This window comes from Tursiops truncatus, chromosome 4 (assembly GCF_011762595.2).
Source record: "Tursiops truncatus isolate mTurTru1 chromosome 4, mTurTru1.mat.Y, whole genome shotgun sequence".
NCBI classification, from domain to species: domain Eukaryota; kingdom Metazoa; phylum Chordata; class Mammalia; order Artiodactyla; family Delphinidae; genus Tursiops; species Tursiops truncatus.
The window spans coordinates 63332043-63351840 of NC_047037.1; the positions used below are offsets into that span (position 1 = coordinate 63332043).

The window sequence follows — 19798 nt, forward strand, 5'->3', positions numbered from 1 at the left end:
TTATGCATGTTTTCTTATTTAATCATCACACAAGCCTGCTGAGAGATTTTTAAACCCTATTTTATAAACGAGGAAACTAAGGATCAGAGAAGTTTTATAGCTTACCCAGCATCACACAGTAAGAGAGTAACAGGCCCAGGGTTGAAATTCAGATCTGACTTCAAAGCGACAGCCTCTTAATCCTTCTCCTCTACCTGAACTGTCTTCCTTTTATGGTGTTAACCATTTAACATGTCTCCTCCCTTCAATAATGCAGCTACATTCTACTGAGGACTTTCAGTGCCACAATCCAAAGAAGGGACTGATGGCGGAGATTTCTGGCTGGCAGATGGAGGAAAATTATTTCTGACTCCACCTCGTATACCAATGCAGGCAGTGCTTACGGCCAAAAACACACTTTGGATCTGCTACCTACTAGTAATAACCAGATTTGTGCAGATCACAGTTTCACCCACTCACTGGTGGCATGTTTCAACTTTCTGTCCCCAGGACCCACTAATCATTTACAGCGTGTTGACTGATATGTGAACCAGGGGTCAAGGTGAACATACCCAGTTACATAACAAAAACGGATAAAGACTTTGTTGAATCAATCGTGTGTGTATGTGTGTGTGTTTTAGAAAATCTGTATAAACTTCTCTGCTGTGGTATCCCAGAGCAAAGAATGGTTTTCACATTTTAACAAAATGAAGTTACTCACTGCAGCACTGTTTTTCATCCTTTTGATCCCACTGCAGCATTCCTGTGCTGTGAGTCCCACAGGCTGTGATGCTGCTGAGCCCGTGGCTGGGAAAGCTCTAGACCTGATCAATAAAGGACGGTGGGATGGCTACCTTTTCCAGTTGCTGTGGGTCGCTGATGTCCACTTGGACAAAATGCTGTGGCGCTGCCCATAGCAGAGCTGAGTGGGGAGATGATGTACCAGGGGCAACTGAGACTCTAGCCCCTAAGCCTGCTGCTTTGCACAGTGGATTGGCTTTGGGCAGGGTTTTCTGTTTCATCTGTGGGCTGCTGTGACTGTTCTTTTTTCCTTCAGATGAATGTTTGTTACTAGTATGTCCTTAACTATGAAACAGCCTGTAAGTACTTGTAAACACTTATGCAGAGCCCAGTCAAAGGCTCAGTACTGTAAGAGAAAGATTAGAATAAACTGTGGGACTTGCTCTCAAAGAAATAATAATCAGCTCACATGCACACATATGTGAACTGCATAAGATGGGGTATATTCAAGTGACCAAGTGAGTGGTATAGATGCAGGAGTGATCTCATAAAAGGACTATTTCGATGGGATGGGAGAAGGCTTCCTTTGCGTCCTGAAGGGTGAGGAGGATTTGAATAGGACGGTGGCTTGTGTAATGGCCTTCCAGGAGAATGCCAGCCATACCACCTCTATGTGGGTAGGGAATCAGGAAGGAAGGTGTTAGGGAGAAGCGGAGCAAAAGCAGAGGGGTTCCAGCAGTTCTCTGTGGGCTTTGGAGCAGTCATCACCTTGGAAGAGAGACCGTAGGCTTGAAGAAAGCAAGCCTACTGTTTTCATTTAGGTTATATGTTTATTCGGAGTGCATTTGAGGGCTTGATAGAGATTACGGAGGCAGTCCTGCTTCTCCAGCACCACCCCAGAAATAACCTACCCTTTGGTGGAACCACTGAAATCAGGGAGGCGAGACCATGGGGCACCAAAGAGGACAAGCAGAGATATTTATACTTGTTACAGTGTTAGAAACCAAGGCCCTAAAGGTTACAGAGAACGAGAGTGGAGGGATTTAGGATTCCACTAGCAATCTGATGACCAGCCGCCCCCTTCCAGGCTCTCTGCCACATGTGTAGGACACAGGATGAATCATAGGACACAGGATGAATCAGCACAGTGTGACCTCTGAGTGGCAGTGGGGAAGGGGTGGGGGTTGGGGGGCGGATCTCCCTGTACCTGGGAAGATAGGGGCCGGAGCAGGGACACAACTAGGAGCTGGTTCAGGAATGACAACATGAGGAGCAGCCCCAGGCAGTGGGAATTAGGGCAATGAGAGTAAAGAAAAGACATGAGATGTTTCAAAGAAAGACCATTCAAGCCTTGAGGACAGGACATTCTTTAAGACAAAGACTAAGGCAATAAATGATTAATGGTGCCACTGACCAGACAAAAGAAGTTGAGAGAGGGAGCTGGTTTGTAAGAGAAGAGACTGAATTTAGCTTTGGGCAAGTTGAAATCAAGACAAGAAATCTGAGACTTCCCTGGCGGTCCAGTGGTTAAGACTCTGTGCTTCCACTGCAGGGGGCACAGGTTTGATTCCCTGGTCAGGGAACTAGGATCCTGCAAGCCACGCAGTGCAGCCAAAAGGGAAAAAAGTCAATCTATATTTTCAAAAAAAGACAAGAAATCCAAGTTCAGGAATAGAGCTGGATGAGAGGACACGACTGCATATACAGATTGGAGGCCGTGATGTGACTGTCAGCACTTATATTCTAGGCTTGTACCTTCAACACCTCCATCCAAACCAACACTGCTTTTTAGTGATTGCTTTTGAAAGTTCAAGGGCAGAAGCAACATTGTGACCAGTTAAAAAGAGCATTCAGAAGTAACTCTCTGAAGCGTTTTATTAAATAAATAGATCAAATGACGCAAAGGTAGGACATCTGCAATGACTTGGAGAGGAGCAGGAATTCTATTTAGGAAATAAAAAGATTGGGGTTTTTTTGAAGAAAACTCTGGGCTCCCACATGCTACCCACCCACTGCTTTCTTGGTATTCCCCAGGGATCCACAGCTGTCTAGTATTTAGTCTTGGATGTGAAAGAATCTGACTGTTCAGTCCTATCCAGGAAACACTGGGCTGACGGTGAGCCAAGCTGTTTCTATTCGTCCATCTGAAATCGTAAGTAAACACGGTTCCATTCCTCTCCTCTTAGCGTTCTTGACTTCTGTCTATTGTGCTTGCCCAGGGTGGCTGCATACCTGGGCTAACACTGTAAAAGAGTAAGAGCAGCTTCTGCCTCTTGGCTCATGAAGACTGTGTTGACCTTGAGTAATATTTTCTTGAGAGCTACACCCTGGAACCCAGTTCAAGAAAAGTCAGTGGGGCTTGTGGTCCCATGTGATAGCATGACCAGCTGTAAGGCCTTGAGCAAATCACCTAACGTCTAAGAACCTATGAACTTGTAACCGTGTCCTATGAATACTGGTCCCAGTAACAGAAATGGCCAAAGGGATTAGTTGCAGTCGCCATGAGGAATAGGGTCTTGTTCTGCACGTTGCACGCAGGTACTCAGAGCCCAGGCTCCCTGCCACAGGAGGAGGACACAAAGATGAAAGAGCACAGATATAAGATTTCAACTCCAGAAAATAAGATGTTTACATGCCCAGGGGTTTTAGCATTTTTTTCCCTTGCAAATATTTAGGGTATGGCCATGATCTGTTTCAACAGTTTCTCCGTGGTTCTCATGAGGGTTTTGGATGCTTATAGCATCCAGATCACAGAAATATGCTAAGAAAATACAGGTTTTTGAGAGAGGGTTTGGTGAGAGAAAGCACAGACAAATTTCAAATGGTTAGTAGGAGTATGTTGCCTCACTTTTTTGTTCCCTCGTGTCAACCTGAGGAAAGCAGTAGGCAATAATATAAACCCCTCTTTCTTGCAGGTGATTGGACAATGTAAGGTAATAGCTATAACACTTTCGGATGGGTCTCAGAATCTTAGAGTGAATGACTTTAACTGCACCACAAGTTCTGGTATGATCATCTGTTAAAATGCTAATTAATTCTAATTAATACAAAATTCAGTCTTACAGTGGTATCATCATATAAGACTATGAAGTACATATCAGAAATGGTTCCTGCCCTTGTGGACGTATTATTACTTGTTCTCCTGAGAAGAGAAGAGAGAGGGGTTTTCCTATTACTGGCACACCTTCTTTTAAATAAATTCAACATATAAAAATAGAAATTTACAAGAGGCTGTGTGGAATCATCGTAGAGAACATAAGCTCTGGGGTCAGATTTGTTTGAGTTTAAATCCCAGCCTTATCACTTACCAGTTGTGTGGTCTTGAGGGCAAGTTACTTAACCTCTTCAAGCTTTCCTCCTTTGTAAAATGAGGATAACAATAATATTATCCCTTTGGTTCCTTCTCAGAATTAAATAAAATTGTCTGTGTAGTACACTTTGCAAAGTACTTAGCACTCGAGTATTGCCATCAACATCTGAAAGTTATGTATGTTCACAAAGCAGTCATACAAAGGATATATTATCTCCTTTAATCTCACAACAAGACTATGAAGTAAAGATTATGATCCTTTCTATTTTAGAGATAAAATAACTGAGCCTCAAAGAGATTCAATGACCTGGCCCAGGGAACACAGCCAAAGTGTGGCAAAGTCAGGACCCTTTACCACCGGTGTTGACTCTAAATTCCATGTTCTTTTAATTCACTTTTTCAAAAAGAATTATCACAGGACTTCTTTTAAAATAATTAATCTTAACATGTTTCAACATATAAAAATTCAACAGTCAAGCAACTCCCTCAGGAGGTTGCCTTAAAGAAAGATTGAGCTGTACCTTCTCCTCTCTCTGTTAACGATGCGTCTCTCTCTCTCTCTCTCTCTCTCTCTCTCTCTCTCTCTCTCTCTCTGTCTCTGTCTCTCTCTGTCTCTCTGTCTCTCTCTGTCTCTCTGTCTCTGTCTCTGTCTCTGTCTCTCTCTCTCTCTCTCTCTCTCTTTCTCTCTCTCTCGTTGGCAGAGACAGGAAGAGGTCATTAAAATATTAGCGTTCTAGGTCTTCCCTGGTGGCGCAGTAGTTGAGAGTCCGCCTGCCTATGCAGGGGACACGGGTTCGTGCCCTGAGCCGGGAAGATCCCACATGCCGCGGAGCGGCTGGGCCCGAGAGCCATGGCCGCTGAGCCTGTGCGTCCGGAGCCTGTGCTCCGCAACGGGAGAGGCCACAACAGTGAGAGACCCGCATACCGCAAAATATATATATTAGCATTTTATGAGTGATGGGGGTGGGGGCATCGTGAATAAGGGTCACAACAGAGACTTGAGCATCGGAAGGATCTGGGTTTAAGAGACGTGGCTGCTGATTGGCTGATCTGAGCTTAGACAAGTTACTTAGCCTCCCCAACCCTCAATTGGTCCATCTATAAATTGGAAGCTATTGTTATTCTTGCTGCCATGCTTATATGTGTTAAGTCCTAGCATTGACATTGTAACCCAGTAACCACAAAGCTGCCAACTGCTTTCTCTAGTCTCTTCGGCACTGGTCAATACTAAAGACAGCCCAGTACTCTCAAATGTCTTTGCGGATACAGAGCTCTACAGAAAACAAGCTGACAAAGCCCTGGAGAAGTACAAAAAGGAGAATGGTGACTTTGCTTCTTTCAGAGTGGACAAAGTGAAGAGGGTTGCAAGAGTTGTGAATCACCACTAACGTTTAGCTAGAGTTTGAGGGCCCAGGCTCCACCCTGGCAGGTGCAAACTCAGCAGCACTGTTCCTCTCCGCTGGCCTCACTCGGCCAGCTGCCTTTTACCTTGAGACTTCTGTTGCAGCCTCAGCAGAGAGGCAGCAGATACCATAGAACTGCCCTCCTTCAGTTCTTTAGACTTTGGAGTTGGGGTGTGTGTATCTGAATATCTAACAGAGAAAAGGGAAAACCCAAACAAGGGAGAGGGAAAGACAGAAGAAAGAGCATAATAAGATGATGCGAGTCATTAAAATCATCAGGTCCTAACCTCCTTCTATTACAATGGAAGACCGAGGCTCAGAGTGCCTATCTCACCACACCCAGTGGTGTGGCTCGAGTGGGGCAGTTCTTCCTCCCAGTCCAGGGACCTAAGTGCTTCCCACCCAGAGGGGTCTTGTCGAGCAGCTAGTTGATGTCTGTTGTGCATTTTGAAAATGTGAAGTTAAATAGATTACGGTGCATCCAAGCAATGGAATGAATACAACGTAATTACTAAAAACAACGGTTTGGATGGATATGCCCTGGAAAGTGTCTCAAGATACATTGCTAATGGAAAAAACAGGTTACAGAACAATACTTAGAATATGATCCTATTTATGTTAAATAATTAGATATATGCGTATATGTGCAACATATTTAGGAAAAGGCTTGAAGGAAAAACTCATCAAGTGGATGATAATGGTACCTCTGAGAAAGGGAGGCTGGGGTGCAGGAAGGGTGATTTTTCACACTGTGCTCGATTACGTCTGTGTTAGTTGAACGTTTCAATGAAATAGTATTCACCTTATCGCTTATGTGATAAATATTTTAAAGGCAGAGACCATCAGAAAAATGGCACATATTGGGGCTTTTGAATCCTCATAGTGCTATATTGAATATTGGATCGTAGGTATCCACTGCCTTTTTTACTTTTTACGTCCCGAAACTGCTTGGATTCAACTTGTTCTAGAGAGGAGGGGAAAGAACCAATTACTACCTGGACTTCTCTGTGAGGAACTGCTCCAGTCACCACTTTCCCAGGCACTCTCATGTGAGTATAATCAGCCTCTGTGAAATACTAGGTAACATTTAGAGACCACTTACTATGGGCCAGGCAACTTTCTAAGTGCTTTACATATGTGACCTTATTAACCCACCACCACCCTATGAAGTAGGTACTATTTTTATTCCTGATTTACAGATGGGGAAACTGAGGCACAGAGAAGTTAAGTGAATCATGAGAGTATCATGTATATTATAGAATTATATATGCTATATACCTCAACACCAGGTTCTTTACCCATTAGGATTAAAGACTTAGCTAAAACTAATAACTTGCTTGTATTAAGAACTGACACCCAAGGGTGCTTTCACTCACTTCACCTCGTTTACTCCACTCAGTGACCCCATTTGACAAACGAGGAGGTAACTGAGGCTCAACAGAGGGAGGTGTGTTAGTTTCTGCTTTATAACAAAGTGAATCCGTTATACATATGTTCCCATATCTCTTCCCTCTTGCATCTCCCTCCCTGCCTGATGTTCACAACTGAGCTGAGGTTAGAATCCAGTCCTCCAGTTGCTCAATCGATGGGATTGCTCCCCTAGTCACTTATACTTTGATACTCAGGTACCTGCAGGAAGATCTCCTTAATAACACTCAGCATTTGTATGGTGACTTACAGTTTACGAAGCACCCATGTTATTGCCTCATTGGAGCCCTGTGACAAGCCCTCTGAGGAGAAGCAAGTGTTTGCCTCCATTTCCCTGGAACAAGATGGTCTAGAAGTTTAAACACTTGCCTAAGGGCACTTAGCTAGAAAGTGTTAGGACACAGGATGTTAATGGTGGCCTTTTGATTTCAAGTCCAGGAATTTTCTGAGGTTTAATAACACATTCTCCAGGACGGAAAGAAAGGAGGCATTCATTCGTTCCTTCTCTCACTGTTCAACTTTTCAACCTCAAGCAGTTCTAGAATCCTGCTTAATAGCTACCAGGAAAGACACCCCACCTCCTCCATTTCCATCCCCAACAAACCCCTATCTTGGTGTAGGTAATGCAAACCCAGTAGAGAAACATGGCAGCTGGAGAAGAGGAGCTCAGTGCTAAGTGTTTTCCAGCATATTATCTCATTTAATTAAGCCTTCCCACAACGTGTAGTTAGTTACATGGTACTCACTTTACAAAGACAAATCCAGAAATTTTATGTAACTTGCTTAAACTCACAACCAGTAAGTGGCAAAGCCAAGATTAACATAGGTGTGTTTAGGTCTGTTTGACTCCAAAACTGTACTCAGATCCTCAATGCTTAACAGTCTCTTCTAAAAAAAGAGTTTTCTTCTTGTCCTAGTCTAACGTTGACAGCTGGGTATTGGGGCCTCTGGGGCATAGCAGTGCCAACCAGTTGTAGCCTCGGTACCTAGGGTAGGGCCAGCAGACAGTCACTTTGACAGGGTCTGTGCAAACCCACTTTTATACTGGCTCCCTTCTTCCCAACATTTTCTTCCAAGGGCCCGGTTTAGGTTGTGCAAATCCCTCTTCTGCACCACTCTTCACTCTCTCTAGACACAGGCAACTCAGGTCTTCATGCAGAAGATTGGGCTAAAGGCAAGGTATCAATGATGCAGTGTTCCTCCTACAGCCCATGGGGAAGCCCAGCGCGGGGGACCACTCATGGAAGGGAACCACTGCAACTTGGAATGAAACCCTTCAGAACGTACACTTTCCCTGAAGTGTTGACTAGGAAAAATGGTTAAATAGCTGATGGAGATATTTGATAATATTACCCTGATTTTTCGAAAGCCTGTTTTCCTTTCCCAAATGTCTGGAAGTTCACAACAAGAGCTGGGCACCTTCATACCACCTGCACACACACACTCAAATACACATACACAGACACTAACAGGTTTATCTCTTCTTTATAGATCTTTGGATTCTGCAGAGCAGATTTGTCCTATGATGTAGAAGACTCTGACTTGGAAACCCCAAAAGACATTGTCATAAACTGTGAAGTTTTCAATCTTAAGGTGGGTTGCTTAAGTAGCCTTTGTCATGAGCAGTGCCAAACTAAGTGATATTTTCACACATATAGTGTATTTTGTTCTTATGGCTGTTGGTGTGTATTGTGTGTGTGTGAGAGAGAGAGAGACAGAGACAGAGAGAGAGAGAATAGGGAGAGGGAGAGAGAGAGAGATGATGGATGAGAGATGGAGGGGAGGAGAAATACAGAGAAAATAGGCCCCTGGGAAAGTACAATTGTTGATATGACACCAAAAGTATGAATTTTTCCCCAAGAATTGAGGGTAAGATTTGCCAGAAAAGTAAAATCATGATCAATTCAATCAACCTCTAATGAATTTGAAAGTGGCCCTTGTAGTCAGGATTCCAGTGCTGACACTTAATAATTCCTAGCTTTTATTATTAGGCATAGAACCTAAGAAGAATGAATTAGCCTAAAATTTACTATATAAAGGTATATGAAATAAGATTCAAAACAATATTTTACATATGTCCCAGAAAGTTTTGTTCTATACCAAGATATTCTTCACAGTATTTTTTACATCAGCAAAAAAAACACACAAAAAACAAAAAAAACCCCTGAGTATAATCCAAATGTCCATGTAGCAACCCTCACCCCCAAAATGGAGGGGGCAGGCTTGTCACCATGAACATGGCTCCACAAGTGCAAAGAGGTAAGTGCTCATCCTTTAGGAGTAGGAGAAGTTTGTACCATAAAGCCTCAACTCTTGAGAATATAAATTACAAAGCACTAGTTTCCCAAAGGTTGATCTATAGATGAGTATCATTTTATAATATAATTTAACCAGATTATGTTGAAATGAGAAGAATAGTAATAAGGAAAGTTTTCATAATACAACATTTATTCCATCAAAAGGAGTATCCTTTACTCTGAGATTAACTTTCTGACTCGTGTTATCAAAGTATTATTCCTATTGTGAAATAATAATGGTGGTAGATGATAGTTTTGTTCATATTTTAAATGCCAAGTTGGCTAGATAAGAATTCGAGGAACCATTTTTTTGGGTCTCCTATTTTTAAAATTAGTTGTGAAATCCAAAAGTCTGGAAACCATTGGTGTAAATTAAATTAAACATCTAACTTCTTTTGTGTTACAGGATGATATTCACTCTTCTGTGTCCTTCACCAGGAACATACATTGTTCCTGGTGTGAAGTGGTGTGAAGCAGCGTTTGGGCCATGCCCTCCACTCTGGTGAGCATTCTCCTGCTGGCAGGACTCCATTTAAGCCCAATGGATCTAGAGATCACCATAATCCCCACGAGTCACATAACTTTAGATGCCCACCTCCTCTAGAAGACAAAAATTACTCAGACAGTCCACCATTTTGAGTAGGAGTTCCTCTACCATTGCCCCCTCCAGGGTCAAGATGCCATCACCCTCATTTTGACACCAGTGGGACCCATGGGCCCCCTCATAATCATAGTTCAGGTGAGCACTATCCACACACACATCGTCCTCACAGTCACCATCCCCATGGACACCATCCCCATGGCCATGATTTCTACGACCATGGACCCTGTGACCCACCACCCCATAGCCAAGGTCCCCAAGACCACCATCGCCGAGGCCATGGCCCACCACCTAGGCACTCAGAAGAAAGAGGTCCAGGTAAAGGACCTTCCATTGGAGACAAATTGAATATGTTCACTGACTCCCTCCACTAAATACAGGTGAAGTTCTCCCTCTTCCCGAAGCCAATTTTCCCAGCTTCTCATTGCCAAACCACAATAATCCCCTACAGCCAGAGATTCAGGCCTTTCCCCAATCAGCCTCTGAATCATGTCCAGGAGAATTCAAGAATGAGTTTCTACAAATCTCAAAGTTTTTTTGCATATACAGTTCTAAAATAAAATCTGATTTCCAAACTTCCCTGGTGGCACAGTGGTTAAGAATCTACCTGCCAATGCAGGGGACACAGGTTTGATCCCTGGTCCGGGAAGATCCCACATGCCATGGAGCAACTAAGCCTGTGTACCACAACTATTTAGCACGCAGGCCACAACTACTGAAGCCCACGTGCCTAGAGGCCGTGCTCCACAACAAGAGAAGCCACCACAATGAGAAGCCCCTGCTTGCCTCAACTAGAGAAAGCCCGCACGCAGCAACGAACACCCGACACAGCCAAAAATAAATTTTTAAAAAAGTAATAATAAAAAAATAAGTAAAATCTGATTTCCTTGATGGGAAAAATGAATCATGTCCTAGATTAGAAACATAAATAAAATGTGACCAGTAATAAATGCAAAATGACAAGTTATTTTAACCTTATATTCATACTCAGCATCAGGAAAAATGTGAGTGGGGGTGGAAATGGCATGAGAAGAGGGAGACAACTGGAAAGGAGAGGAAAGATCTCAGCACTACAGATTAGAAGTTAAGTCCATCACTGCCTATTACATCACTTGAGGCAAATCTCTGATCCTCAGAACTTCTTTCTTCCTGAACTCCTTTAATTCTAGCGTCTTTTCTCTACTAGTACTTATGCTGAGGTTGGGCCTACCAAGAAGGAATGTATTCTCACTTAAAGGATTATTCTTATAAAAGGGACCCAAATTCTCTTCCACTTGTTTTTTCCAGCCCATTTGTTTTTTGGAACAAATTAATTTCGATTTCAGGTTGATGTCCTAACTGAGCTAATGGGAAATTTAACCTCAGTCCTTCTTGGAGTTCCCGCTACTTCCCACACGAAGTGGTGCCGAGTTTTACTCTCATAGTGCCAAGGTGTTTGGGTGGTGGGCATGAGAAGGAGGTCTGTTTCTTTTTTTTTTTTTTTTTTTTTTTTTTTTGCGGTACGCGGGCCTCTCACTGTTGTGGCCTCTCCCGTTGCGGAGCACAGGCTCCGGACGCGCAGGCTCAGCGGCCATGGCTCACAGGCCCAGCCGCTCCGCGGCATGTGGGATCTTCCCAGACCGGGGCACGAACCCGTGTCCCCTGCATCGGCAGGCGGACTCTCAACCACTGCGCCACCAGGGAAGCCCAGAGGTCTGATTCTTCATCACTAATCCACCAGGTCCCCCGGCTGGGGGATGCTTACTACCCTGTTCACATCTCTCTTTAGGTCTCGTTTATCTGCTTCTTCTGTACCAAACTGGGATATAGGAGTCTCCGTAAGATGCTAATGGACATGACTGCCAAGAGACACCATATGGCTGGTCTCTCCCTGAGATCTTGCTGCCTCCAAGCTACAGCCCCAGAAAGCAGGACAGAGGTGTCCTCTGCTTCACAAGTCCTCTGTTCTTCTCTTCTCTTCTCCCCAGGCTAGGGACACTCTAGTCTCAGATAACTTCTCTTTATTCGTTTTTGCTCAAAAGACTCCTTTCTCACACTTGGATCCTCTTTCTTTCTCCTTCTTCCCAAATCAAGTCTCAAGCATAGACACAGGCTACTAAGACTTTAGATTCTCTCTACCTGACTTAGTGAAGCAGTTTCAGGTGTGTGGTGTTGGCAGAAGGTAGATTCTAACAGCAGGGCTGCGGGTGGGGTAGGAAAAAAAGCTAAGGGTGAAAGCAACTAAGCTCTTAGACTGGGAAGAAGGAGAAATGCGCAAAGATGGAGAAGCTGAAGCTGAGAGAGTGAGGGGATGGCTGAAGGTGCACGGTCCACGAGTTGGAAAGGAATACACGGCTGATCACGGTGGTGTTTCAAGTGAAAACTCAAAAACAGTGTTTTCGAACCTAAGTTTGTGTGCCTGACACACTGTGAAGCCAAAAAAAAAATGTCAGAGTTTGGATCAGAGAAAGGTTTATTAGTGGAGGAGGCGCCAGCGTGGAAGATGGGACTTTTCTCAAATTTATCTTCCTGGCTGGCCGGGGTACAAGGTTCTGAAAGGCAAAAAAGTAAAGGGGAGGGGATCTTTGTGATTTTCGCTTCCTGATAAGACCTCAGTTGCAGACATCCTGGCGCCATCTTGTGACTCGATGTGTTCTTGGTGATTGTGATTGATCTATGTGTTCCTGCAAAGCAAATTAGTCAATGGTGGTCTTGTGATCCCTTAACTTCTTTCTAGGAGAGAGCAACAGCGATGGTGGAGGCATTTTATTATTTCTTAGAGCCTTCGTGATGGTTCAGGAGTTTCGATTCTTAATTGACCCTCCCAGGGTCATCAATTTTAAGCCCGCTTGGAGCCAGCTGGTTTAAGCCACAGGACAGTTTGGGGTCATAAATCAAGGCATTAGTTTAAACTAACAGTCATGGATAAGATTATGTTGGACTTGATTTTTCTTCCTCTGCATTCCCTCACTTCCCTAGTTAGTAACTGTTTGAATCTGTCTGTGGAACTCAGGGAAGGTCTAGGAGACTAAAACCTTTTTACAAACAAGAGGCAGGCAGAGGACATGCGGTGGGGGTCTGGTCCTGGGAAGGCCCCAAAGGGTCCTGTTCAGTTACAACTGGACTTGGCACTGTATACAGGTGTATAACTGATAGGAAAGAGTGACTTTGAAGGACACTGATCTGAGCTCTAATCCAAGTCCCACAATTTACTAATTATAACAAACATTAAAGAAGCATTCGTATACTTTTTAGCTATCATATGACGACAACAACAAAAATCTAGAAAAGGAGCAATCAGTGGTATATTGTCTAAACCTCTAGAACAATGTAAGGTCCCTAAAGTAAGTAGGAATCCTTTCTTACCCCATTATTCACCTGTAGCAACTATTTGCATATTATGAATGCATTTAATTAAATGAATTGAGAGCATTCAATCCTATGTTTTCCAGGAAGTAGTTTTAATAACTCAAGCAATATTTGTGAAAGGACTTAATAAAAATTATAAAACACTGCTCAAATGCTTCTGTGGGTTATTAAGCTATGTGTTTTTTTGGTCTTCCTGGATTTCACCTTTTTCCACTCCCTGTGTCCATGCCTTCATGGAGGAATGTGATTCTGCAGGGCTGGCGTTCAGCAGGTGTCACCCTAGTTGTCTATGGCTGGTGACTCTTCTGACTGGTTGTTGTATCTGGTCTGATTGGTCAGTGCTTTCGTCATATTAGTTATTGAATACTTAGAGTGTCAACACTGTGGTTCCAGGAAATGAAGTCTAGCTGTATTCCAAGGAAGAAAGAAAAATGGGTTGCCACCATTACTATTTTTTAGAGAAGAAAGATGAGGCCCAAAGACGTTTAATTCCTTTCTTAGGATCTTACAGTCAGTAAATTGTGGGTCTGGGATTACAACCCAGATCAGCCTCCTCCAAAGTCACATTCTTTGCTACTTATTATATTTCCTGTATACGCTGCCAAGTCCTGTGTTTTTAAATTTTTTGTCAGTTTTATTGAGGAATAATTGACATACATCACTGTGTAAGTTTGTGTTCTGCATGATGCTTTGATATACATAAATGTGAAATGATGATCACAGTAGGTTTAGTTAACATCCATCATCTCATATAGATACAATTAAAAAAAAAGAAAAAAATTCTTCTTGCAACGAGAACCCTTAGGATCTACTCTTAATGACTTTCCTATATATCACACAGGAGTGTCAGCTATATAGTCACCATGATGTGCATTATAGCCCTAGTGCTTATTTATCTCATAACTGAACGTTTGTGTCTGTTGAGCACCTTCCTCCAAGTCCGGTTTTTGAGTCTTCACTTGAAACATCACCACGATCAGCCTCGTATTCCTTTCCGAGTCCTCCTGGACCGTGCACCTTCAGCCACTCACTCTCCCAGCTTCAGCTCACTCTCCCAGCTTCAGCATCTCCATCTTTGCACATCTCTCCTTCTTCCCAGCCTAAGAACTTACCTAAGTCTCTTTCACCTCTAGCTTTTTTTTTTCCTACACCACCCCCGACCCCGCCTCAATACACACACATACTGGAATCTACCTTCTGCTATCACCATGCACCTGAAACCACTTCAGTAAATCAGGGATTCTTAACCATCCCACTCTAAATGTGTTTATAATTTATAAGAACTAATTACCAGGCCCTGTACATATCTTAATTCATTCACTCCTCAAAAAAAAAACAAAACATGAAGATACTATTCTACATTTAACAGAGGAGGAAACTGAAGCTCAGAAAGGTTATATGACCCTGGCTTGCTCAGAAACACAGAGCAATTAAGGAGCAGAGCTAGATTGGAATCAAGGTTGGATTACTGTCAAGTGAAATGTTCCTGCCACTCCACTACAAGGCCGCCATTCAGCCCACATTGACCCCTCTTTTCCAAGGGCTCTCAGGAGACGGAATTGCCAAGCTAGAGACCCTATCAACAACAGAGAAGTCAAACACCTTTTTTGTGAGGGAGGGGATAAGACTTGAGGGCAAACTTCTGCTAGGGGCTAGCCCTTGTCTTAGACCACCTCTCCCCGAATAGCCCATCTTTCTCAGACAGGTGGCGGAGGCTTGGTAGTGAAAGACACCAAGCCAGAAGCAGGGCCTGGGGATGCAGGGCTTCACCCAACCCATCTCTTCTTATGCTTCTCCCCTCTCTCCTCCACCCTGGGGAGCATTTTCCTTTCTAGAACTAATGCAAGTGAGTAGAGAGAGGCTGGCTTGAACACAGACCAGAAAGGATGTCCATATTTTATTTTTAGTTGCACCAATATTCTGGTGTAGGACCCCCAGCACTTACTACCTCGCTGTGCATGGGCTCCCCAGGCACGCAATATGATTGCTGGCAGCTTGCTTCTCTGCAGCTAGAGAAGTTAACATGCAGAGCAATTTTATTGAAAGGTGTCTGCACATTGTATCTACAGTTTCATTGTTGCCACGTGCAGTGACCTTCATAAATGGCTTTGGGAAAGTCACAGGGGAATAACAGAGGTAGTTGGTGTTTTTTTCTCTTCCTTTATTAGAGTCTGCTCTGATTTGCTAGACAAAGTTGTGCAATTACCAGGAAATGTGCTCTGTGCTCCCACATGCTCCCCAAATGCAAACAAGCAGGTCAACAACCCCAGTGTTGTAATGTTTCAGCCTGAAATCTGCTTGGATTACCCAGCAGGGCCATTTGTCCTTTTGGAATAAGCAAATAGTGCATGGCAGCAGGAATTAGCCAGCCCCCAGAGCACTGAGGCAGCAGGGAGAGGAGAGCCGGGAGGAAAAAGAGGCTGAAGATAGTTAAAATCAGCATCTTAATTGGCTCCCAATTCTTAGTGAAACTCCCAGAGGGAGACTTAAATCATGAAATTAATCACCATCCTTTTTCTTTGCTCCAGGCTGCTACCAAGTTTAACCCAGGATTCCTCCCAAGAAATCGACTGCAACGACCCGGATGTATTTCAAGCTGCAGACACTGCTCTGAAGAAATATAACAGTGGAAACAAAAGTGGCAACCAATTTGTATTGTACCGCGTAACTGAGGTCATCAGGACGGTGAGTGAGCTGTGTTTAACCTTGAGGTCATTGGGGATTTGTGCTGTCACTTGGAGCCCAGGCCTCACGCCACACACGCACCCCAATCACCAAAGAACTGATAATCGAAGGGAAGCTTACAGCTCTTAGAAAAGACCAACACCATTCTCTGGCCTGGGGGTGAAGGGAAAGGTATGACTCCTCCTGGGTGATCAGAGCAGCATATCCTAGGGTGAAATGAAACAAAGGTAGATGGAGAAATTTTAAAGGGACTGTGCAGAGTGGGAGAATCCAGGAACTCGGTCAGGCTGCAGCAGCAGGATTTACTGGGTGACCAGTCCTAGACAACAATATGAAGACCTCCAGACCTCAGGTGGGAAATGGGTTCTTAAAGGGGTACATCTAACAAGTATGATACGATCTCACTTATGTGTGGAGTCTAAAAGTTCAAACTCACAGACACAGAAAGTAGAACGGCGATTGCCAGGGACTGGGAGGTGGGGAAATGGGGAGACGCTGGTCAAAGGGTGCAAACTTTCAGTTATACGATGAATAGGTCCTGAGGATCTAATGTAGAGTGTGGTGATTATAGCTAATAATACTTTATTGTACACTTGAAATTTGTTGAAAGCCTAGATCTTAAGTATTCTCACCACAAAAATATAAGTATGTGAGGTGATGGGTGTGTTAATTAGCTTGTTTGTGGTAATCATTGCACAATATACATGTGTTTCAGTTCATCAGATTGTACCCCTTAAATATATACAATTTTTATTTGTCAATTATACCTCAATTAAGCTAGGGGAAAGGGAAGGTTTGTCTAAGAGGAGTCAGAAATGAGACTAACTTGGTTCAACTGCATTGGACAAAATACCTGCCATGAAGTCCATATGGCTGAATGCATCAAGGTAACAGCCATGTTCTACTTGATTTTTAGCACTTTTTTAAAATCAATGATCGATGCACTCAGGATGGAGACAAACCCTGACAGGGTATGTGACTTCAAGAATTACAAATCTTTTCAATATAGTTTGTTTGAGTGAATTTCACTATAAAACATTGTGTTTCTGTGATAGTTAAGCAATTGATTACTTTGGTGAAAAAAAACCCCAGGTATTTGATATGATAAGGAAAAAGGAAAAAGCCCAGTAGATATGTTTTTGTTTGTTTGTCTTCTGAAAGTCCGGCCTTTCTGTTTCACAAATTTGTGCAGTCCTGTGAGTCCTAGTGTTCTCTAGTATGGTTGTAGTCTTTATTGGCAGACATCCATGGCAAATGTGGTTTTTTATTCTAAAATGTCCATAGAATCACTCTTTATCTCTACCTTGCTGTGTGGGGACTGCCTGTACCATGACCACTTAGGTTTTATTAAAATCTGAGACCTAGGAGGAACTAGAAGAGTCTATCTTGTCTGATTGCATCATCTCCCAAATGCAAACACTGTGGAGAGAGCACTGCCTGGTGAGTCAGGAGACCTGCCATCCGGAGCTGGCTCTGCCTTTCCAAGGTGGGGAGGCTGCCTAAGGCATACGCCATCTACCTGGGGCCTCCTTTCTCTCACCTGCAAACTGAGAAGATGGACAACATCCCCTCTGAAGTCCCTTGCTGTTCTGACACACCAGGACGTTGCATCTGAAGGCTCATCTAAATCAGCACCTTTATACTTTAAAAGTTTAATTTATTATTTCACGTCATGCTATACTAAATAGAAAACAAAACAATGCCCATAAAAATACTAAAATTACCCATAATTATTCCCACTATCCAGATAACTGTTACTTTTTTTTTAATGAAAAAAAGGCTTCTGGTTTGTTTTCTAACTGTAAAAATAATGTTTGTTCAAAAAAATAGACAATTCAGGAATGTTTGTTGAAAGAAGAAAGTGAAAGAGAACTGTACTCCCACCACTGAAAGACACACATTTTAACAGCTTTGCTGCGTACTTTTCCAGACTTAAAAAAAAAATTTTATATATATTTACATATAAATTGGTTTCTACAAAAATGGGCTAAAACTATGGATCTACTTTGAAATTTAAATATATATATATATTTGTAAATAGTATATTATGAACATTCCTCCAAGTAAATATTTATAAACTTTCAATATTTTTAATAAATGTTTTTGCCTTCATTGAATCAAATCAAGATCAAATATAACTGCACCAGATCCCACTCAAATGATTTGCCGTTGGGTCAGTTAGATGAACCGTACGTATCTTTGGTTGCTGTTTTTCAGGATGATCCTGACACGTTTTATTCCTTCAAGTACCAAATCAAGGAGGGCAACTGTCCTGTTCAAAGTGACAAAACCTGGCAGGATTGTGACTACAATGACTCTGCACAAGCTGTGAGTGTGTTGACAGTTTCCGAGCCTCTAGTTTTCTCGGCCAAGTTTACCAAGGGCTGTCTTAACCTAACGCCTACCCTGCCCTGGCACAGCACAGCTTCTTGCTGGGCCGTAATTGAGGGAGAAGCAAGCCACTCTCCTCCCAGTCCAGGGAGCCACCTCTTCAATGTCAAAACCCTGGCTTCCTGTATGCAGTTTGAACACTGAAATTGAAAGGTAAATCAAGAGGACAGTTTAGCAGGCTGGTTCTCAGGCACTGTGTGCATCTTGATGAAACAGAAATATCTCTGGGGCTCAAAACAAAGATTCAGGGCTTCCCTGGTGGCGCAGTGGTTGAGAGTCCGCCTGCCGATGCAGGGTTCACGGGTTCGTGCCCCGGTCCGCGAAGATCCCACATGCCGTGGAGTGGCTGGGCCCGTGAGCCATGGCCGCTGAGCCTGTGCGTCCGGAGCCTGTGCTCCGCAACAGGAGAGGCCACAACAGTAAGAGGCCCACGTACCGCAAAAAAAAAACAACACAAAGGTTCATACTCTAAAACCTCGCCATTTAAACTGCCTTTCCTCCAATATTTCACGAATATCAGTGGCTTGTATAAAATAATGATTAGGCTGCAAAACATTCATTCTTGTGTCTCAAAACTCTGCTAGAAAACATAAAAAATCTCGACAAGGTTGTTTTTTGTTTGTTTTGTTTTGCGGTACGCGGGCCTCTCACTGCTGTGGCCTCTCCCGTTGCGCAGCACAGGCTCCGGATGCGCAGGTTCAGCGGCCATGGCTCACGGGCCCAGCCGCTCCGCAGAATCTGGGATCCTCCCGGACTGGGGCACGAACCCACGTCCCCTGCACCGGCAGGCAGACTCTCAACCACTGTGCCACCAGGGAAGGCCTTGACAAGGTTTTATAAAGGAAAGCCGTATTTAGCAATAGTACTAGGTGGCTTTCATTTGAAAGATTAAGATAAATCTTTTTTTTAATCCTTTTTTCTTCTTCTTCTTAGGCTACAGGGGAATGCACAGCGACGGTGGCAAAGAGGGGGAATATGAAGTTCTCCGTGGCTACCCAGACCTGCCAGATTACTCCAGGTAGCTGCTGTGCCTGGTGGTGCTGCCCTGGGGAAAAATGAACCTCTTCTGTGTGGTACCAAAGACCCCTCTTTCCCGGAGGGCAGCAGTGGCAATACCACTTGCAGCCTTGCGGGGGCGCTGGAGGGGGTGGAGCGGCAGAGTCCTGAGGTGGGGCCGGGCTCACGCCCCTCAGCGCTATCCTGATTCTCTTCCTCAAGAGCAGCATTGTATTAGGTGTGTGCAAAAGGATGAGAAGCCGCAGAACTGGCTTCAACTGTAGGCAGCGTCCTAGAGTGAGAGTAGCACAGGCTTTGAGGTCAGATCTGGCCTGGAATCTTTCAAAGCTCTCACCTTCTTGGCTTTCCTTTTCCTTACCTATAAGAGGAGATCACAGTAATTCCCACTTTGCACAATTGTTTAGAATGAAACTAGATGATACACCTGAAGATGTAATCATAATAATGTATTAATGATAATCAAGGAAAAGGTAATAATAGCTAACATTTATTGAGCCCTTATTACTAGCCACAGTTCTAATCACTTCATGTGTATTAACATATCTATTCCTCAGAACAACTCTATGAGGCAAATGTTAATATCCCCAGTTCACAGATG

At 43.5% G+C, this 19798-nt stretch overlaps 2 protein-coding genes across 3 annotated transcripts in view; both read left to right on the plus strand.

Annotated features, from left to right (window-relative positions):
* The first annotated feature begins 686 nt into the window (after nucleotides 1-686).
* HRG (histidine rich glycoprotein) lies at nucleotides 687-9797 on the plus strand. The gene is given in 8 exon segments (XM_019946001.2): nucleotides 687-879; nucleotides 2756-2844; nucleotides 2846-2872; nucleotides 3636-3726; nucleotides 5237-5403; nucleotides 6402-6482; nucleotides 8353-8454; nucleotides 9597-9797. Coding segments are annotated over 8 exon segments (951 nt in total).
* A 5803-nt stretch (nucleotides 9798-15600) lies between these two features.
* The window catches only part of KNG1 (kininogen 1), a 28136-nt gene continuing 23938 nt past the window's right edge, over nucleotides 15601-19798 (plus strand). For both annotated transcript variants that reach the window (XM_019946028.2, XM_019946029.2), the window contains exons 1-3: nucleotides 15601-15792; nucleotides 18010-18120; nucleotides 19117-19201. In XM_019946028.2, coding sequence (XP_019801587.1) covers nucleotides 15601-15792; nucleotides 18010-18120; nucleotides 19117-19201 — 388 coding nt within the window. The remainder of the gene's footprint in view (nucleotides 15793-18009; nucleotides 18121-19116; nucleotides 19202-19798) is intronic.